Source organism: Amphiprion ocellaris, chromosome 1, assembly GCF_022539595.1.
Source record: "Amphiprion ocellaris isolate individual 3 ecotype Okinawa chromosome 1, ASM2253959v1, whole genome shotgun sequence".
NCBI lineage: Eukaryota > Metazoa > Chordata > Actinopteri > Pomacentridae > Amphiprion > Amphiprion ocellaris.
In genome coordinates, this window is record NC_072766.1 from 36,260,342 (window position 1) to 36,283,053 (window position 22,712).

At 38.3% G+C, this 22,712-nt stretch overlaps 2 protein-coding genes across 3 annotated transcripts; one reads left to right on the forward strand and one right to left on the reverse strand.

Annotated features, from left to right (window-relative positions):
- Positions 1-409: 409 nt before the first annotated feature.
- tubgcp4 (tubulin, gamma complex associated protein 4) lies at positions 410-13,597 on the reverse strand. Its single transcript, XM_023285358.3, has 18 exons — positions 13,415-13,597; positions 12,619-12,747; positions 11,947-12,069; positions 11,817-11,870; positions 11,624-11,680; positions 11,348-11,427; positions 8,074-8,275; positions 7,813-7,978; positions 7,606-7,730; positions 7,448-7,498; positions 7,264-7,369; positions 6,094-6,201; positions 4,188-4,332; positions 3,913-4,090; positions 1,829-1,963; positions 1,624-1,740; positions 1,399-1,538; positions 410-1,288 (listed from the first exon to the last, which is right to left on the reverse strand). The coding sequence occupies exons 1-18, from the start codon at positions 13,490-13,492 to the stop codon at positions 1,282-1,284; spliced, it is 2,001 nt and encodes a 666-aa protein (XP_023141126.2). The 5' UTR covers positions 13,493-13,597; the 3' UTR covers positions 410-1,281.
- A 173-nt stretch (positions 13,598-13,770) lies between these two features.
- Positions 13,771-18,261, forward strand: cdkn2aip (CDKN2A interacting protein). Of its 2 annotated transcripts, none has more exons than XM_023285360.3 (4): positions 13,771-13,925; positions 14,752-15,001; positions 15,097-15,215; positions 16,249-18,261. In XM_023285360.3, the coding sequence occupies exons 2-4, from the start codon at positions 14,754-14,756 to the stop codon at positions 16,836-16,838; spliced, it is 957 nt and encodes a 318-aa protein (XP_023141128.2). In that variant the 5' UTR covers positions 13,771-13,925; positions 14,752-14,753; the 3' UTR covers positions 16,839-18,261. The 2 variants fall into 2 exon arrangements, with proteins under 2 accessions (XP_023141128.2, XP_035811023.2); XM_035955130.2 differs by having other exon boundaries at positions 13,895-13,943.
- The last annotated feature ends 4,451 nt before the right edge of the window (positions 18,262-22,712 follow it).

Sequence of the window (22,712 nt, forward strand, 5' to 3'; positions counted from 1 at the left end):
CTAGTGGTGTTTTAAAAGAACAGCGATCTCACACCTGGAAATGACATCACAGGGCCATTCACTCAAATAATGCCTTCTGCACATGTAGGCAGCAGCAGCAATCAGAAAATGTAGGATTTAATTGCACAACAGCTGCTAGCATAGACAACAAGGTCAGTAGCGTCTAATGAACTAACCTTGGGGAGTCAAAGCAAAGATGTTTTCTTCCAAAACATGTTGGGGAAGGACACAGTTAAGGCCCAGTGAGAACGCAAACATGATTGTTTCTATCACTGTTTGCAGAAGTCATGCCTTTTAAAACAAATTAGCACAAATGACCTGAGAATTCTGCTTTCAGCCTCAAATTGCAGAAGTGAGTGATTTTTTTTTGAATAATTCACAGCACTGATAGTGAATTATTTTTTAAAAATTTAAATCTTAAATTGTACAGCATTTTGTCTGTGCAGAAACTGTAATCTGAGGTTTGTTTCATAAAGTAGATTTAAATCATTCTGACCTACAGTACCACACATGGTAACATTTCCAGTAGCTATTTCAGAACTTAAAAAAAGTCATGAGACATTTTATGCACTTTCTGGTAGAGTCAGATGAGAAAATTGACACCAGCTTCATGTAACCATAAAGTCTGAAAACAGGTAAAGCTGCAACTGAGGATTATGTTCATTGTTAAGTTTTAAATTAATTGATCAGTTGTAAGAAAATTGCGAAAAAAAAAACCCTCAAAAATCTTTACTTAACTGTCATAAAAAATGAAAGAAACCAGAAGATATTTGAATTTAAGACGACTCTGTTGTTAAAAAATGACTGACATTGGTCAATCCATTATCAAAATAGTTGGTTCTTATTTTAAGAGTTGACAACTAATTTATTAATGGTTACAGCTGTAGAAACAGTTAGCCTAGCCGGCTCTGTTGAAAGGTGTTTATACTAAACTGAGCTAAGTATCTCTCAGACATGAGTGTGGTATCTCTGTTCTCATTTACTTCAGCAAGAAAGCAAATAACCGTTCTTTTAGTAAACATTTCCAGTTATTTTGAAGTGCTGTGAGCTCTACAAACTGAAGCTTGTTCACAGACAGATATTAGATCGTCTCTGCACATAACTGGATACCAATACAGTAAAGTCAGAAAATATTGTTTGTAATTTGGGTGTTCTAAGTCTTTAAAGATTGTTTTAACCAGGCATGCCACACTAGCTGTAATTTGTTGAAGGCAAAAGTTAGGAGAGTTTCTTCTGTTCAGTTCAGCACTGACGGCCGAATCTTAATCCTTTGTGATCTTCTTAAACACTGAAAAGAAAGATTATTTTTATATTAGCTATAGCACATCTTAACGACTATCTCAGGTTTGCAGAAATAACTTAAAAGATACCAGTGTGTGTGATTGCACTGTGTCCTACCTGCCCAGCGTGCCTCCAGCTTGTGTGTAGTATTTGTTGTAGTCCAGTCGCAGTAACAGCTGAGCCAGATCAGAGTTTATCTGATGGTTCCTCACACTCGAAAGGATTTTGAACAGGAGGGACGACTGGCGTCTGAAGCCCTGAAATTTCAGAGGCAGTATTATTGAAGATGACTTTCCATTCCCTAACATCAGATAAATATATGAAAGTGTCATTGACCGCTACCTTGACCAGGATGTCCAGCTGAGCAGTTCCTCTCTCATCCAGAGCAGCTACAGTCTGACTGACCAGAGAGCAGAAGTTGAGGCAGAGCTCCAGGATCTCGTTCAGGCAGTGGAACACCTGAGGAGAGAAGCATTTATCGAGGATTTTCTTATTAATAGTCAGGATGAGGTTTAGCTGCAAATTAAGCTCCGTTAGTGGTTCATACCGGCTTCAGGAGGATGAAGGACTGGGCCAGCAGGTTACTGAGGAAGTGATCGTGGGCCAATCTGATGCTCTCAAAGTCTCTGGTGGAGTTGATCTGCTGCAGCAGCTGAGAGAACTGAGACTCGAGTACATCCACCTGGAGACAAGAAAATAAATGACACAAATCAAGTTCACAGGCTTGAATTTAAACTGTACACGATTAAAAGATAAATGCATGAAACCATATCTGGTGTCAGATGCATGAACCTGCAAACGTGCAGATATGAGATTTCTAAAGCCACACATACAAGTGCATAGTTTACAGGGTTTACACCTATCAGGAGTTGTGAAGTTGTACATTTACACAAGTTTGATTTCTGCTCCCACACATACACTACTGTTCAAATGTTTGGGGTCACTTAGAAATGTCCATATTTTTGAAAGGAAAGCATTTTTTTAATGAAGATAACATTAAATTAATCAGAAATACAGTCTAGACCTTGTTTATGTGGTAAATGACTATTCTAGCTGGAAACAGCTGATTTTTAATGGAATATCTCCATAGGGGTACAGAGGAACATTTCCAGCAACCATCACTCCTGTGTTCTAATGCTACATTGTGTTAGCTAATGGTGTTGAAAGGCTCATTGATGATTAGAAAACCCTTGTGCAGTTGTGTTAGCACATGAATAAAAGTGTGAGTTTTCATGTAAAACATGAAATTGTCTGGGTGACCCCAAACTTTTGAACAGTAGTGCAGTCCATTGAAGGATCTAGATACACCCATAGTCTTAAAATCTATGAAAGAAAGGCTAAGAAGAAGGACAAGGGATGCACGATTCTGGCCTTATTATCATAATGTCTTAAAACTAAACATCAACATTGGCTCCAAATAACTTGTAACTTGCAGATGTCTGTTAGACTAAAAAGCTTTACAGTTTAGTTTGATATTGCTACATAAACATTAATGCTTTACATGCAAGACAAAGTAGTTTTATTATTTTGTCCAATGAATGTGAACATTTGAAATCATTATATTTTATGTCTGCATCTGCCAATCGGCCATTGCAATAAAAGTAGACACACCTTTATATTAATTCTACAAATAAATGGAAAAAATATGTTGGTATCTGGTTGAATACGTTGTTGGAGAATATCAACACATCACATTATATATATTTCAGAGAAAATCCAATATCATGTTTCCCTATTTGATTCTTTGTCGCATTATTGAAGGCCTTCAACGCTACAGCAGTCGTCCCTGGAAACAACCATTACGTTGACTGTTTAACACACAAAACATCAGTAATTCTTCACGTAATTTTTAACCATCATCGGCAGTGAAACCTCAATTCTCAACAGCAACCTTGATAAAAGTAATCCAGTGATTCTGTTAATAGCAACTTAAAAAAAATTCATAAGGTGTTTTTAAATAAATCATGAATCAATAAAATGAATTAGAAAACATAAAAACAAGCTAAAAATAATCACATTTGGCACATAAATGCAATTATGTAAAATGTTTTGGAATGTACCTGATTAGCATGTTATAGGTATGCATTTTTACTTAAAATTATCTTACTTGACCTTAACAAATATTATTTTATTATTAAGCTATGTCTCACCTTTTTTTAAATAATCCCAGTGTCACACGTTGATTGCTTAAATTGTAGAAGTCCAAACACATTTTTTAGCAGGCATACTCTTCTGTATTACTATTATTTCCACAAATATTGTATTTTCATTCTTACTGATTTTACCATAACCAACAAAAAGTAGACCAGAAATGTCACTTTCAACTGCCAATGACTATTTTTTGGATTTGGAACTTGGAAAAACTGGTAAGAAAAATCTGAAAGAAAAACACGCAGTAGTTTTTTTTCCCCATCCAGATTAAGAGAAAATTCTTGAAGGATTCTGAAAATCCTGTAAAAACTGCACTAAATCTCTGTACATTGACTATATTATTGAAAAATTATCTGGTATGTACTTTTATTTTCCCAAAAAATGGTGTTTACCTCTGTGAATTGCATGTGTTAATGAGAGGCACAGCTTGGATAATGGAGTGTCCTTGTAGTTTTGAGTATGTATTTTAAGCACTGTTACCTGCAAGTAGTACTGCAGGTTGTCAATCAGGAAGGCCATGTGGTTGCGTAGCCTCCACTTCACAGCATCTGTCTGGCTGGATTTTAAGTGTTTCCTCTGCATCTGTAGAGCCCAACAGTGCTGCAGCTGCGACTGAACCCTCCGAACACTCAGCAGGTACCTGAACACAACGTTGTACCTGAACACAGCGGAGGACAAACAGGAGGACAGGATGTGACCAGGTGTGCTCTAAATACAAGAATAAAAGCTTGAACAAGGAGAGAAGATGAACGCACTTCTCCAGGACGGCAGGAGTGAAGAGGATGTGCAGCGGCCACTGGACCTTGTAGGTGAGACCGAGAGCCGCCCAGCCGGTGGGAGGAACCTCTCGAGGGGAAGTGTCCTGTGGAGGAGTGGCTCCGTCTCTGGGGCCCGACGCATCTGGAAAATAATCAATTATCGTCCTTTCCAATTACAGAGATAAGGAGAATGAGCCGTCAGGGTGAATAATGGGCCTCATTCAGTGAGCAGCGCTGAACCAGTCAGATAATCATCCATCAGCATGCGAGGAGGATTCACCAACTAAACTGGACTCATCTGAAGCATTTGTTTTCATTAAAATTGATCTCCCTTCTGCAGGAACATAGTGAATATGTCAGAGATGGTGCCTGAAATATCCTCCAGTCATGTCTGAGCAGCAATCTATGCAAGGAAATCTGGTCACTGTCCCTTCATACAGCATACTTATACTGGAGAGATCATTCTGATTTTACTTGAGGTTTAACTTCCTTGAAAATACATTTAATTGAAATTCAAAAACATTCTTACTCTTTCCATTGCTGTTAGTTTGTAGACAACAACTGTGTTTCAAAACCTGATGATTTTTCTGACTTGTCTGTTTTATTTTCTTGTCTTGTGAAGCACTTTGTAACTATGACTATGAAAAGTGCTTTAGAAACGAAGCTTCTAATAAAATCCTTATCATGGTGGTGTACTCCAGTAAGAAGCAAATCACTGTCGTACTCCTGAAAAAACAGAGTTGCACTTAAGTTACTCCCCTAACCTCAAATCCTGCTTTGTAACACAGGCCTCTCAATTAGTTGTGGTGACTTACAGATACCCGCAAAGTAATTGTGACATCACATCTTAACACTTACAATTGTAGCTGGCCACCAACAACTTTAAACTCCCACTAAACAACTTGAGAAACACTCTAGTTTCAAAATCTGAATATTATTTTTGAGCTCAACATCAAGAGGAGGAACATTTTTTGATTTCCATCCATCCATCCATCCATCCATCCAGTTTCCTCTGCTTATCCGGGGTTGGGTCGTGGAGGCGGCAGACGAAGCAGTTCGTTCTAGACGTCCCTCCCCCCAGCAATGCTTTATAGCTCTTCCTGGAGGATCCCGAGGCGTTCCCAGGCCAGATGAGATATATAATCCCTCCAGCAAGTTCTGGGTCTACCCTGAGGTCTCCTCCCAGGTGGACGTGCTCGGAAAACCTCCAAAGGAAGTCTCCTCGGAGGCATAAAAATCAGATGTTCAAACCACCTCAAATGGCACCTTTAGATGCTTAGGAGCAGCTTCTCTACTCTGAACTCCCTCCGGATGTCGAGCTTCTCACCTTATCTCGAGACCAGCCGCCCTGCAGAGGAAGCTCATTTCGGCCGCTTGTACCCACAGCCTTGTTTTGATTTGATTTAGTTAATTAAACAATTACTCATAAACTTTAATGCTACTGCTAAATGTCGTTTCACGCTAAATAAAATAGTGAAACATGCACCACTAGTTTCACATCAGAGTGTTTTGTTACTTTACGGCTGCAAATTCTCACGTTTCCAGAGCAATAAATAGAAAAATGGTATGTGTTTATGTTAAAAAATAACTTCAATAATAATTTCAATTGATGTTTAGTGAATTTCTCTTGAGTGACGTGTATAATAACTATTCAGATAAAGTCAGAAGATTTGGTGTGAAGTCAAAGTCAGTTTCTATTGTCAGAATGAACAGTAAATGGAAGGGTACATCTTTAGGAGTGATGAGTTGCTGAGTAGCCGGTCGCTGCTCTACTGATTTTTAAATAGTTTGATCATAAAGTCAAAGATTGGAGCTGAGCACAAGAAAAAGAAGAGTTATACCAAGTACAAAAGAAACCTTCAGTCACCTAAATGAACTTTCCAGTGTGAACATGTGAACTCACCTTTGCTGTCTTTGCCCTGGTAGTCGACTGTGAGGTGCAGCAGAGGCAGCAGGTTGTCGTCGTCCAGTAGAACCTTATGAGCTGCCTGCTGAAAGGCCACATTTACATCTGAGGAAAAAAAACAAACACACGACATCAAACATGTAGCTCACTGGCAAGACATAAGATGACACTTTAATGATTTAAAAAAATAATCTTTCAAGATGCTGCTTCTGCAAAAAAATTTGTTATGTCCACAATTTTTTTTATTTTCTATTGAAAAGTTTCCTTCTGTACTGCATTTCGTTACTGCATTTATTACTCAAATTATATTCAAATTACATGCAGGTCTACTCAAGCAAACAGAGACAATTCAAATGTTTATGTAAATTCAGCAGGTTTGCATTTTTAACCCTTTAATGCTGATCGTCACAAATTCGCATCATACCGCTTGCATTCAGACTGCAGCAGAGACAGCGTATCCATTCCCCCAGTGCCGCCGTGTGCACATTCAGTACGTACCCCGGAACCTTTTGCAAGCACGGGTTTCTCGTAGGACCAATCACAGTGGGACCTACATTAATATTATTATACATCTCTTCTATGTGCTGTAGACAAATTAACATTCTCCACTTAATTTAGCATCAGCTTGAAAGTAAAAACACAAATTTTTTTTTCTAAATAATTGTAAATAAATTCAGGCATCAAAGGGTTAAATTTGACTGCAAAAAAGAACCACAGGATGAATTTCCAATTTTATATCATTCAACCACAAAAAGCAAGCCAATGAAACCAGTATCTTATTAGCAGCACAGTCTTAAACCTGCTGTATCTCAATTTTTGCTTTACTTTTCAACAATGTGAGTCACTGTTTAAGTCTATGACTCAGAATTTTTTCACTAAGTAATATGAAATCAAAGTATTATTACACTCAGAAAACAATTCTTACATTTGTCTTTTAATAAACAACCACAACGAGGTTAACAGTAACACAGTGATTCAGTGAGATGAAACCAAGTCTCATCTCAGCTGTGGATGCCTTTATTTCTGGTTGATCAAACATCAATTACACTATTCTTTTATATGTTTATATGTAGCATGAAATGAACACTGCATCAATTCTCCATCATGATGCAAAAAACCCCCAAACATCTGTTACAGAGATCTTAGTATCTGCATGTTGATATTTACCGTGTTCAGTGACGGCTGTTGGAGGCGTCTTCAGCATCTGCTGTGCAAGATCAATGAAAACCTGGTAGAGCTCTCCACGACCCAACAAGTAGAAATCTTTAATGATCTGGAGGAAAACACAACCATCAGTCCAGTTCACGTTCCACTGATTTATGAAGCAGAACCAGGTGTGAGGAGTACAAACCTTCAGCTGCTCCAGCAGATCCGACTCTTCCACCATCAACGTCCAGAGATGCTGCAAGTCAGTAAAATATTACAAGGAATGAATTTTTGCAGCAGTGTTCATTGTAGCTCACACTGATCCTTATTTAGCTGCTGAATGAAAAAAGAATGAGAGTTCACCTCTGCTACTGTGCTCCTGATACGATCAATCATATTTTCAAAATCCACCAGACTGAAAAGCGGCTGCTGTTTGAGTCTATGCAGCTCAGCAGCAAACAGGTCCTCCTGGTGCTTCAGTATGGAGCCTAAAATTAACAGAACAATATTGTGCTTTATTGTTTTAAAGTAAGGCCACAACCAGACTTCTCTTAGATCAGCAGGAAATACCAGCTCTAGACGGGCTGTGGTTGTGGTTTTCAAACATCTGAACAGATTCTCCAACAAAGAGGATCTTCTCAGCCACTCTGATGGGGATGTAAGAAGGCAGCATCTCTGTTCGCAGGGAGAACTGCTGCAGAGACGGAGCCAGCATGTTCTCCTCCTCGATCAGCCTCTGCACGACAAACGCAATCACAAATATTACAAAAACAATCCCTGAGCTCTTGTCCAGAGATGGGTGCAGGCCTGTGTTTAAACCGCAGCTCTCACCAGGTCCTGTAACTCTCTGAGCTGTTTCCCACTCAGACCTCCCAGCCCCAGATCTTCCTCCTCCTCCTCCTGGTTGGCTCCAGCTCCTCCTGCACTGGGACCCTGCTTCACGAAAAACTCCTCGCTCTGGTCCAGCAGCAAACCGTGCAACATCCAAGCCGCTAGCTGCTTGTACATCACACCGTGGCACACAGCCAAAATCCTGCAGACGAAAAAACACAAAAAAATTAACACAAATATAGTATTTTGTACCTTGGTGTGCACAAGGAGGGACCCTTCATCAACAGCATCAACTCGGTCACCTATAAAATTGCAAAACGTCTGGCACCGCTTGTAGGTAAAACCATGCAACACATACAGAACTCCACTGATTTCGCAAACAACATTCAGAGAGTGAAACTAGCCCAGAATGAATGCATGGTTTCATTTGATGTCACATCATTCTTCACGTATTCCTACATCAGAGGCAGTGGAAACTGTCAGAAAATGCCTCCTGCAAGGCAGAACCGACCTCACCCCCAACCAGATATGCACCCTGCTGGATCTCTGCCTGATCACCACCTATTTCAAATACACTACAGGCCAAAAGTTCTGAAGCAAGATCAAATTTGTACAAAAAAGATCACAGTTTCATTGGTGCACTGTAACACAAAATAAACATGATTACTAGATAGTCACTCATCAGAATAAATTTTTACTATACTTATCAGGTATTTGTATCTGTACTCCTGTTTCTTTACTCAGCTGTTTCTTTCTAGTCATCTCTGTGGTAGTCATAGAGATATGGACACAGTTGAGATTTATTTAGATTTTTGTATGCAAACTTGAAAAAGCCAAAGAGCTGAAGTGAATAATGCAAACTGTGATTTGTTTTTTTTACCTTTGTTGTAAATCTTCTCAGCCCTAAAACTAAGCCCTTATTTTCTTTTGTTAAGATTTATTCAGCAATTGAGGAAAATGGTGCAAATCAATGAAAGCCAAGTCTGATCATGCAGGAAATGCATCCCAAAATCCACTGAATTCATACTGTTTTTTCACACTTTGGTCAACATCAAAGCCCAAGAAGTAGAAGCCTTCACAGAGCACATCAGCTCAGTGGACAGCAACATCAAGCTCACTTGGGAAGACATGAATGATGGCCAGCTGCCTTTTTTTGGACTGCGCGGTGCTTGTTGAGAAGAATGAAGGCCTCAACACTGAAGTCTACAGGAAACCTTCACATACAGACCAATATGTGCTGTTTGATTGCCACCATTCACTCAAACAATCAATCAAGTGCCATTCAGCGTAGGCGATCATTTCCCTCCATCTAATCTTTTGCTATCTGAATTGTGACTGTTGCCTGTTCCATGTGTAGCCATGATATCAGTCCGTCTATCATTTTCATTCTGTCTGCCTCAGCCTCTCCTTCCATTCATTTTTCCAGCTGTGACGATATATTCCAACGTCTCTTTCCTTATGTGTACAGAAAATGTTGATTCTCGTTTCCTAATTTTGTTCAATAGCATATAATTTGTGTTTAGTAATTTTAAAATGTCTTCATTGTTTATTCTGTCCATACAAGATATACATAGCATGCATCTGTAAAACCGCATCTCTGCTGCAGTGATTTGTTTGATTTATTTTTTGGCCATTTTTGGCTTTATTTGTCATGTTAAGTTGAGAGGCAGACAGGAAAATAGGGGAGAAGAATGGGGAGGATGACCAGCAGCAAAGGGCTGTGAGCTGGAACCAAACCCAGGCCGCTGCATCGGGGACTATAGCCCCCGTTCATGGGTCGCATAAACATCCGTACATCAAAACTGTTAGGATGTAACAGCTGAGAGTCCTCATACAGATGCCAATTGCTATTTTCTTATTTGTCAGTATAAATGGTTTTTTTTTTTTAAATCCACTGGAACATAAACTGGAGGTCATCAGAACCTTAAAGCTCTTCATTTATAGGTTCAGGCATATGTGTTTTGTAAAGCGTCTTCAGACTATCTGACCTGTAATTGGCGCTATATAAATAAAACTGAATTGAATTGAAAGCACTGGGCTGAGAATGTTCCTTTCAACACAGAGGGAAAGAAGAAGGAACACACACACATTAGAAAATCACTGAGAAACTGTGGCTATCCATCAAATCTACACAAAGATGTTGGAAACGCAATTCCACAACACAGAGCACAGAAAACAGGAGGAACAGCCTTGTTATACCACATGTAGCTGGAGTCTCCGAAAAACTCAGGAGGATTTTCTCCAAACATAACATCCTGGTGCACTTCAGACCCAGCAACACTCTAAGACAGAGACGGGTTCACCCCAAGGATAAAACACCAACACACAAGTGGAGCAACATTGTAAATGCAGTCAAAGCAGTAAAGGGTGCACTGATTTGTACACAGGAGAGACTAAACAACAGCTTCACACAGGAGAGCATCTCCTCAGGACAAGACTCAGCAGTTCATCTGCATCTGAAGGATAAAAGACATTCCTTTGAGGACAGCAATGTCCACATTTTGAACAGAGAGGGCAGATGGTTTGAGAGAGGAGTAAAGAAAACTGGAACAGCCATCTCTAGACAGAGGAGGGGGTTTGCCACATCTCTTATCAAGCAGTGATTAGATCTCTCCACAGAAAGTTTCTCCATTGTTAACATCTTGACTCACTCCTGACTTAGCAGATTCACATCCTTTGTTGTGTAAACTAGCAGCTTCATCACCATGATTGGTGTCGTTGGTGGGGTGGACCCTCTGGTTTCACAACAATCACACCTTGAAGCATGCGAGTTGTTAATCAGCCATCAGTCATGTGACCTGGAGAGATTATAAACTCTGTAACTCCCCATAAGTCACTTAGAACTGAAGAAGCCTCTTGAATGTGAGGTGAAACATCTTCAACAGCCTACAAGAGAAGTCCAACGGATTTATCCTGCAGCTCCTACGATTACCATGCCCAGGATGAGTGGCAATCAATACAGAGGTATGTGACAGGATAGATAATAAGAATTTGAACTTGTTTTATGGTGCTTATCCAGGTTGTTTGCTCCTGACTAGATCATTGCTTGTATTGCATCTGCTCTCAGATGTACGGCACTTTGGATAAGAGCATCTGCTAAACAAAATTGTAAAATTGTAGGATTTCTCTATGACATGCATTGTAGTATAAGATAGTATGCAAAAAAGCTGAAGCATAAATAGTACAAAATGCAGTAAAGCATTTGAAATTCTTTATTGAAATATCTAAAAATTATATAAACACAACTCTGAAACTCCAAAAAGAGGAGACTTACTTTTCTAAAGCCATGCGAACAGGAGGAAGCCCCCCACAGCTGTGCTTGTACACCGTCTCCAGGATCTGACAGCCGTGGATCTAAAACAACGCAGACAGCTCTGTTAGCATGTGGTGCTAATTACTTTCATAGGACAAAACCTTTTGTTGCCTGATGTACAATAACAAACTATCTGTCCAAAAGTCTATAAATTTCATTTTTCTATACCTCGCTAACATATTAATCTTGCTTCATTGTACAGCCATCTGGTGAACCACTTCTAAAAACTAACCTTACCTTTTGTGACTTTATCGTCTCCACAACCACCATCACAGAGGGAAATAGCAACTGGAACTTTAAAAAAAAAAAAAAAATACAGCGTTAAACAAATTGAGGCTTAAAAATATTCCAAAGAGAGTAACTTCATGATGTTTTCAGTAAAAAACTTAATCTTAAAATGATCGTTTTAGAAGTTTTGTCAATTCTTTACCTGATCGAGCTTATAATTCACATGGGATATTGTCAGATGTGGGTCTCCAAGGAACTGAAACACACAAATTACCTTAGTATCATCTCACATGCTACTCTGCTCATTTTTGCTGGTTGTATCACCATTTTACCTCTTGTTCGAGGTCCAGCAGGGCTTGTCTGTAGGGCTGCAGCATGGAGTCCAGGCCTGTACAGAAAGCTCGCAAGTAAATTCCATGAAGTCCAGTCTGGTTGGGCTGGTTGGTGTGATGCTCCTACAGAACAGATTGAGAATATTCATGTATGATTTAAAAAATATTGTTTGTAAATTTAATCAAGACTCACAAACAAAGCAAAAAAAAATGTCAAAGCTGAAAAGAAGCCACTGGAAGATTTATGATTGGTTTTTATTGAGTTCTATTGCAAAAAACTGTATTTTTAATTTATGTATATAAATACATAATGAAACAAAAATTCAGGGACTCTGACTAAACTGCAGGCTGTGTTTACACAGAGCAGTGAGGAGACTAGTATGGGAACAATCTGCAAAACAAATAATTAAAAAAAAAACTGACATAATATTTTTTTTCCTCATTGTTGATCTATGGCGTTATAATCTTATGTTACAGCACAGCAGCCATTTTAAGTTCTCTCTATTTCTAGTCCTGGTTGTGCCGCTTACAGGGAGGTGCAGGACTTTATTTGCAGTGAAAAATGAGCCCACAGTGAGTAAAAATGTGACCTGAGCAAAAAATGGCCAGAAAATACTTCGGGTTCAGAGGGTTAATTTGTGTAAAATGTTCTTATGAGGCGTTAGGACTCACTTGTGGATGAACATGTCCAGTGTGTTGTTCTATGAACTCTGTAAAGCGTATGTAATCTGAGCCCAGTTTACAGAGCCGGTTGAGGACACTGGTCTCACTGGGGTGAAGAAAGGGCAGGTCCTGGGACACCTGTGAGTGAGAGACAGCATTTTGAAAAAGAAACAGAATTAGAAATACTCTATTAATCCCTGATTGGAAATCGCTTAAACACCACATGCCTTTAATGCTTAAAGGTGACATTACTGCACAAGTTAAAACATGTCCTGTATTCTGACTTTACTGCTGAAACTAATTTAGTCAGGATTAACGACGTAGAACTGTTTAGGTGAAGCCAGCATGTGGTCTGACTTTTATTTTTTAGGGCAGACACTGACTTGCACAGGTGTGTACTACCATGATCAGTGGTTCAGGCATCTTCGATAATTTCATTGTTTAATGGCTACATCTCGTACATTTTGCAACGTGTCTGATCAACACAGATATATGGATTGAATGGCTAGACAGACAAATAGAAAAAAAGATGCGAAAAACATGGCTAACGTCGGGGAGACATTAGTTACAAGTATTAAAAAATCTGATATAATCTACGAACAGTTTGACAATTTCAATCTGTTTCGTTAAGCTAAATAATGCTAGCAAAAACATGTAACTGTGCAGCCAACAAAGCCACTTAGGTTCGTTTAGAAATAATAATGATGGAGATAAAAATACAAATGCAAAAAATTTTAAGCTAGCATGTCTGTGTTGAATCAGAACCGTTACCGTATCAAGGAGCTGAGGTGCATTTCGGTTTTACCTGCAAACCTGTCCGTTTGTTCCAGGTGAAAATGGTTCCTGGGTATCCACTCAAAGCCAGTAACAGTTCGTGAATCATGTTAATTCACCCCCAGTTGATTAAAACTGTAAACGAAGCTGCGAGCTCCTCATTCATCCACCAAAACAAACTGCCGCCCGGACTGTCGCTGGGTTCGACGTCAGCACGCAAAGCATCACGGGATGGATGCTACTACATCCTTGCGCTACGTAGTTTTCACTTATAACGTCTACTTGCATTTTAAACTATCAAAAATGTTCTATAGTTCGATTTTTATGGACTAATGGGCTTTATTAAAGTGATGTATTCTTATGGGGGGCCTAAATGAGTTATGAGTGATATGAAAGCATAAATAAGCGCTCGTTTAGCATAACAACCTTTTAGTATGCTCATGGGAAATGTAGTATCTCCCGCAAAAAGGAAGCGTCGCCAATTTTGCGTCATCAGTCGGTCATGTAGCTAGCTAGCAACACATCGCAACGGAGACAGCTTGGTATGTCGTAGTCACTAGGTGAAATAATTACTTAATACAAACTGTGCAAGCAAATGGTTGCTAGTTGTTGTCATTATGATCAAGCTTGATGCCGTGTTGTAATTATTAGCTTGTCTTATGGTGTGGCTATTGCGACTCGACTTGCTTTTTGGTTTAACTTAACGTTAGTTACCAGAGTCAGTTTGTCAGGGGTAAACATTTACTAGTTAGCTTAATTAACGTGCGACTACAGCCAGGCAAGTTTGAAAAAACGCACGCAGTGTAAAACGTTAACGTATTTGTTATTGAGTTTTATCATTTTAAAATATTTTTTGCGCCTGTCTGTTGCTATTAGTATGTGGTATTAGCTCTTACTTACCAGAATTGCTGATCTGATTATAGCTGCTTTTCTACTGTTTAAAATTGCAGTCTTATTACTTGTTTTTAGTTCTAGACAAACTGCTGATCGATTATGCAGTGTTTTATGAACTGTAACTATTGTTTGTGTGAAATTAGGTACGTTTTTGTATGAATGGTTAAATGTTGTAATAGGACTAGGCGATATAGACGAAAATTTTGTTAACATAAAATGTGTAATTTCCGTTAATATTGATAATTTTTTATATTTTTTATTTACAAACTTTACGTGTCTATCTATCTATCTATCTATCTATCTATCTATCTATCTATCTATCTATCTATCTATCTATCTATCTATCTATCTATGGTGGAGCTACACAGCCATATGAAGTCTACTGCAGACTTAATACAAGCTGCCAATGCTAAATAAATAAAGTGCAGAGCTTTACTTTGTTCTTTTAACCGTATATGTTGTGTTTTATTGCAGGGATGGCGGGGGAGAGGAGCGGAGACGACATAGTTTCAGAGTACCTGGGCCAGAACCCAGAACTGGCCCAGTGGGTCGACACATTCAGGACCTACTGCGAGACCAACAAGCAGTGGGTCGCTCGCAGAGAGTTCATCCTGAGGAACATGGAGGCGTTTCCCACCGTGAAGGTGGGGGTCCCCAGCAGCAGTCTGGACCGGCTGCTGTCTCTGTCCATGGTCTGGGTCAATCATGTATTCCTCGGCTGCAGGTAGGACACACCGATCTAGCAGAATGAAAAACCAAAGAATGCCAAGAGCGAAGTCCTCAGATGAATATTAACCGTTGTTCTCTGCATCCCTTCAGCTATCCACAGGCTGTGATGGACAAGATCACCGAGATGGGTGAGGGGATAGTTGTCCAAGATGCTCCTGTTCACAAAACGATGAAAGAAATCATGACAAGAGGAAAGCAGAGCGCAGCTGGTAATGCAAAAACACATTTACAGTCAAGTCACATTCACAATTTGTTCATGATGTCTTTTTCACAGTTGCTTTTTTTAAATTCACTAAATTACATTGGGAAAGTCATGACAACTACCATACAATTTTAGCTACCTGGGAATACACAGTGATTAAAAAAAAGAAATAGAACTTTGGTGATTTATTTACTAACTAACATTACGCTAAAAGGTATTTGAAATATTTTCTTTTCTTTGATATGTAAATGTAGGGAGACAGACACTATTAGAATCATATTTCACTTGCAGCTGCAATGATTAGTTGATTAATCACTAATTTGTCAGCTGTTATTATGATCAGTTTGATGTCTTTTTAAGAAAAAAAACCTTAATCATATGATTCCAGTTTGGTCAAGTTCAGTATTTTTTGGTTTCTTCAATCCTTAATGTCAGTAAACGGAATATATTTAGATTATTGACAAAGGAAGACATTTGAGGACATCATTTTGGGCTTTTAGAAACACCAATTAATATTTTTCTTAGTTTTCTTAAATTTTATAGACTACACAACTAATCAGTTTATCAAGAAAACAATTGGCAGATTTCTTGACAATGAGAATAACTGTAAGTTGCAGCCCTACTTTCAATGTGATGAAGTCACAAATTGCAACACATTTCTGCCTTAAAAATTACAGTGCAGTTGAACTAACTTCCATGTAACATATTAACAAATCCCTCATTAAAGCATAAATAATTGTCCTAAAAAATTTGGGATGGGATAAATAATATATATACATAATAATGCATAATACGTAATAAAAATACATTTATTGTATTGTATATAGATAGATTATGAGTGAAATACCAAAATCCGGTTACCTTGAATAGCCTTGAAAAGCAACTCGACAGCCAACAAAACCTTTCAGTGCTGTTTCCTATTGCAGCAGGGGTTCACTGTAATTACTTCTACATATTATTATATTTTTTTTGCACACACACACACGAGGCTTGAGTCTGTTTCCTCATTAGATGTCATTTGCTGTTTTTGTCACCTGCAGAGAGCGACGCTGACAGCTGTGCGAAAAGAGCCAAACTTGGACCTAATGAGCTCGACGGTCGGCCTGCTGGAAGGACGAACGCCCGGGCTGTGACTCAGAAGTCGGGACCTCCTCCTCAAGCTCCAGCAGAGCAGCAGCCCTTCTTCAACCGCCTCTACAAGGCCGTGGCGTGGAAGCTGGTGTCGGCGGGCGGCTTCGGCCCCAACTTGGACCATTTTGAAATCCTCCGCAGCTGCGTGGAGTCATGTAAGCAAACCCTGTCCTGCGTGTTTGTGCCGCTGAAGGACATCACAGGCCTCCCAGCAGGTCGCACTCAGAAGGAAGGCCACGTGTGCGAAATCCGCTGTCAGACTGTCTACATGGGCACCGGATACGGCCGCGACGAGTCTGCCGCCAGAGCCATGGCTTCCAAAGAGGCCCTCAAAGTCTTTCAGGGGCGAAAAGTGACTGTAAAGATCTGCAGGCGGAGGTACAAAGGGAAGGACGTGGAGGATTTGATGCTGCTGGACGAGCAGCCTCGGAGTCAGGGCTTTCCTCCAGCGCTCAGCTACCCTTTTCAGGCAGAGCAGCTGGAAGACGGTTCCTCGTAGAGAAGCCGGACTGCTGGAGCATCAACAAGAGCTACTGAAGGCATTCATGAGCGTCGGGACCAGTCTGTTATGCAGCTGACCATCAAACCTGAGATTCATTGCGTAACGTAGTGCATTAACCGTCATGATTCATTTCCCTCAATACTCTGGTATCCCTAGATCTGTGCTAGATCAACACAACAGGAAAACAAAGTTAGTCTTTAAATCTGCAAAAAATTTATTACACTGTTCATTTCAGTTTTACAGAGTTTCATAGACAGCAAAGTGTGGAGTTGGAGCATGTGTGCCATCATTTTCAAGTCAAGCAGCTCTACTGCCTGGAAGAAAAACAGTTGAACAGCCAAAATAAGGAATGGTAACAATAAAAAAGCCACATTGGAGAACATTTTGCATTATTATGATGTGGCTATTTGTTCCGACAAAATTAACAAATGTGTGTTTCGGCTGTTACCTCTTATTAGGAGTAGCGTAGTTATAGTTTCGCTCTTTCCTGCCGTGACCTATTTTATTTTGTCCTCACATGAGTTGACTTATATTTTGGATTTCAGCTGTTGACTTACAAGGGAACTTGTTTTTTACAGTTTTGCTAAGCCCTTAAGCAGTCTAAACTAATACAATAACTTTTTTCTGAACACAACAGGCTCGACTTTAGTGTTTATACCAGCTGAGAACATAAAAACAGCAGATTAGAAAGCTTAAATCCAGAATTCATTTTGTCATGGAATTTTTTTGAAGCATAAATATCAGATATTGATATTTTTTTTCGAATTGTTCCCATTAACCCTTGAATTTTCGGGTTGTTTCTCGTTAAAGCTTGTAACTGCATTCCCTAATGACCTGCACTTTAGTTGTTTTAGAGCAGGACTGAACCTCGCTGAAGTAATTTGGTGCCACTCAAGTTTAACTGTCTTTTTTTATGAGTATTTAGTCAGAATTAAATAACTTAAAATGTCTCTAAGTTTAAAAAAAAAAAAAACTTCTCTTAACATGGTTACTATGATGGCTGATCAAAGTAATACTACAAGGAATGAAGGTTTTTTTCTTAGTTTATTCAGAGAGAAGCTGGCCGGTTACAGTAGTCATTTTACTGTACACAGAAGAACTAAATGCTACTGCTTTTTTTTTTTCATTCTATAATTCGACCGATTAAGAAACACTGACAACCACACTTTGTTTAAAATACTGGGGTGTTCATATTAATTGGTTAACTGAATCAGTGTGTACATTTCTGATGTGTTTGAGGGTAAAGTGCTGCTGTGAAGTGTGATTTGTGTTTCTTCTTTTTTTTTTTTTTTTTTTTTGGTTATCCAATCTGGGTTGAAGTTGCATTAAAGTGTTGAGTATCTACACTGTTCCATGTTACGTTTACACTAGTGGTCCTGTTTCTATATATTTTTAAATAAAGTAAATTTAACAAAGAAAAGTTTTTTTTCTCATTTCTAAACTGATTTTTAAAAGCATCCAAGGCCCTTTTCTGGGGGAAGAAACAAAGTTAATTCCCTTTTAGTCAATGCAGGTTGACTGTAAAGGCCTTATTTGGAAGCTGATAAACTCATAGGTGATAAGTGCACCTAATGCCCACTAGATGGCGCTACAGAATGGGGAAAAAATATAATAAACGGTGATAATGGACAGTTTACAATGTTTAACTGTTGACAGGGACATCAGTGCATCAGGAGAAAAACAAAAAGGGACTGAAACCAGCTTCTTAATTTATTGTTGGATAAGCTGAAGCCTGCATTTGCTTCATTTGTTTTATTACTCATTTTAGACAGTCACTAGACCAAATATTCTTTTTGATGGTTTTTAAGCCTACAATTATGAGGCCGTCTGGATTGCAGTTATGTACATTATAAAAGGGTTTAGCCAAGTTTGTTTTGCTGTTTACATACTTATATTCAGAGAGTCCATCTTTTAGTTGTATCTCAGTCAGCTGAGATAGAAATGGCACACAAAAACAGTGTTACACATCAGTTTAAGTAATAATAATGCATTGCATCACAGTAAGTGCAACTCAAAGTGGTTTATTTCAACAAAAAAAATGAAATACAATGAAACAAAATACAAATAATAGTGATAAAATATAAAATCTAAAAGTCTTGAATAAAAGCATTATGTACAGTTGTGAAGTAAAGTTTACATGCACTTGTAGAGACCATGTATCTCTATGTATCATGGCAGTGTTAAGTTTCCAATGACTCCTAGAACTCATTTGCTATGATGGAATCATTGAAAGACATACATCTTTATCACAAACACTACAGCGGGAAAGTGTGGTTAGAAACAAAAACCAAGCAGAAATATGTTTGGAGGAGAGAAGGTGAGGTCTTTAACCCCAAGAACACCAAACCTACCATCAAGCATGGTGGTGGCAGTATCATGGTCTGTGTAACTGGAGCTTTACACAACGTAAATGGAATAATGAAGGAGGAAGATTACCCTCACATTCTTAAGGAAAACCTGAAATTATCAGCCAAAAGAATGATCTTGGATGCAGCTGGTTGTTTCAACAAGACGATGACCCCAGCTACACAAAAGTGCGTAAAAAAGTGGTAAAGAAATGGATAAATCAGGCTGGAATTAAGGTTTAGACTGGTCTCCTCAAAGTCCTGACTTAAACTCTATCAAGAACCTGTGGACTAAAGAAACAAATCTATGTCAGAAAGACAACAAATTCAGATGAACTGGACCAATTCTGTCAAAAGGAAGGTCAAAGATACAACCAGTAGTTTTAGGACAGCTACTAAAAGCACCTAGTTGGGGCAAATTTAGCCAATATTTGTACATATTTTGGTGCCCAACTACCAGAAAATTACTATGTATTAACTGATTTTTTTTCTTCACAGGGAATTTTGTATAAAACAGATCCTCCTTGTGTGCTTTTTGGTTTCTACCTGTTGCAGCTTAATAGATTTTTGTATATCAGCCAGTGGTTCTCTCCATCACCAATTTAATGATCTCATTTGACAATTTCTGACAAATACAGTTATTTTAAATGTGGAGTCCTCATGTTGAATTGTGCCACATGTGGCCTCTCATTAGTTCAGACAATGAGTCAGCTGCTCATTAGAGACGGTCAGTTAGATTTTAGCAGCGCTGCATCACATAATTATGAACTCTCAGTGATTTGAGTGACATTCATGCTTGAACTCGTCCCTCCTTTGACCTGCTGTTTATATAAGCAGGACGTCGCCTTCAGGCCTCATCAGCACAGCGGAGCCAACTGAACTCACATGAACACACTGTGTTGTTTCTGCTTCATTAGAAATGTGAATATGAGCTCTGATATGATGCAGAGGATGATTCAAACGGGCTGAGCTATGTCAGAAAGTCACAAATAGGATAAATATTATTATTAACATTAACCCTGCTGCCATTAGTTGTGGTTCATATGCAGCATTTGTATGTTTTCACACCTAAACATACAGCAGATAAACATTTAATTGAGTTTATTTTAGTGTAAAATCTCAAGAAGCACCACTAGAGTGCAGTGTTTATATCAAATGTTTTACTCTAAGTTTTGGAAGGCTGTTATTGATTTTAAACCACTCAAAGTAATTTAAGTCATTAAAAACATTGAAAGTACATCAGTTCTTTGTGTGGTGCTTTGTGATTCTGTTGGTCTTTCTGGTGCATTTTGTTGCATCTTGTGGAATATTTTAGGGAACCTGACCTCTTAGCAGCCATCTTGTTGCTAGTTAACCATTTGAGAAACAAATACATTTTCAGAAACTAGAATTTATTACCTTTCAAATGAAGCCTCGTACTTGCATTTTGACTGTTGAATTCTTCTGCCGTAATCATTTGGGTCTACTGAATATTAAAATTCCACAAAAACTTGTCAGTGAGAAGGTGTTAACAGATCTCTGTGGTATGTTTGATTAAACATTTACTTTTTGGTATTTTTTTGCTTGTCTTTTGTAGTTTTAAAGATGTTAGATAATAAATGTTGCAAGGACTAGTGAATCTGGAGGTCAAACATTATTATTTAAAAAAAAAAAACAAATGCCTGAACATCGGAAGCTACTTATTTGTAATTTTTAAATGAAAAGTGAGAAGAAAAAAGAGGAAGAGAAAAAAAAAACTCACAAATTGCTTCTAATTTTATTTTTCTTGGAACAATGCACATTTTACATTTTATGCTTAGTCTTTTTCTACTATTTTTTATATTTTAGGATATATTTTTCTATTTGTGTTCATATTTTACATATCTTTCTACTGTTTTTCATATCTTAGGACACATTTTTCTATTTATGTTCACATTTTAGGACATGTTTTTCCACTGTTGTTTATATTTTAGGACATATTTTCTATTTATGTTCATGTTCTAGGACATATTTTTCTACTATTGTTCATATTTTAGGACATATTTTTCTACTTATGTTTTTATTTTAGCGCATGTTTTTGGACTTATGTTGATATTTTAAGACATATTTTTCTACTTATGCTTATATTTAATGTCATTTTTCTACTTATGTTCATATTTTAGAACATATTTTCTACTTATGTTTATCTACATATTTTTTTGTACTGATTAAATTTCTTAGACTTTGAAAAGGAGCAGCTGTAACATAAGCAATTTCCCCTCAAAAAAGTATTTCTGATTCTGGTTCTGCATTGTTCTCTCCTAGTACGTTCATGCACATATATATAGGGAAAGATTAAGTTTAAACCGGCCAATCAGGACAGATCCTTCATGTCCCGCCCACTCAGTGAACCAATAAAATAACTTCTCCAGAGGCGGCTCCTCTTTAAACTCCAGGACAAAATGGCCTCCGCAAGCAAGAAACTCAGGTGACGACTTTTGTAAACAGTGTCTTTTTAACAGGCTGCTTGCTTTAATTAGTGATGGCTGATCGAGGCTTTGTTGAAGCTTCGACACTTCATTCAAAACATGGTTCATTACTCGAGGCCTCAATGACACACAGTGCTCGAGTAGGACATCTAGTGGTCAATAATATGAAGTGCAATCAAGACGTGGTCGTTGGTTCATGGATTGTTTTGGATTTGATTCGCCATGCACACATTCCTGTTTGACTACACTAGATGATTGTATGGGTTGTAGTGGACACAAAAATAATATTACTAGTAATAATAATGACAATAACTATTGAAGAGCACGTTTCTTATTTCCCATGTTTGTCTGTATCCCTATATACTCTTTGCTTATATTCTGTGTTATGAAACATTTAAACGGTGCTCTACAAATACAGACTGATGTCATTTTCACATGGGGCTGGTGCAAATGAAGATTTTATGGATTATTATGGATTTTGGCAAAGTATATGTCTTGGGGTTTATTGGTAAAGAGGTCAATAAAGAGGGTGTGCTTATGTAACTGGTTATGAGGTTTTATTGAGAAATAATTTATCAACAGTTTTGGGACCACTGTTCCCTCTAAGCTGCGCGCAATACTTTTTTTTTTTTTTTTTGCGCATTTATCATCTATTTTTTTTTGCCATTTTCGAGTTTTTTTTAACTTGAGTCTCAACTCGATCGTTTTTCTCAGGAGGTTGGACTTTAGCCTTTGTGCTGGAGGGTGGAACCCTCAGTTCCAAGACTTTCAAAGCCTCCAGACCTCCCGAGTCCTCAGGACCTGAGCTTTCACACTGTCTGAGGGCTGAAATTTTCTAAGTCCCACAGTAGTTCTCTGTTAGATTGAACTTCCAGACAGTCCAAGGACTGATACTTTCTAAGTTCCTGAGTAGTTCTCTGTTAGTTTGAACCTTCACACAGTCTGTTAATGTTTCGATTAAATCTTTAAGGTTTTTCTTTTTAAATATTTTACCACCTTTTAATGTTTAATTTTCTTTTTAAATCCTTCATTGTATTTTCAGTGTAATTCCTATTTGAACTTTTATTGTCTTTAAGATA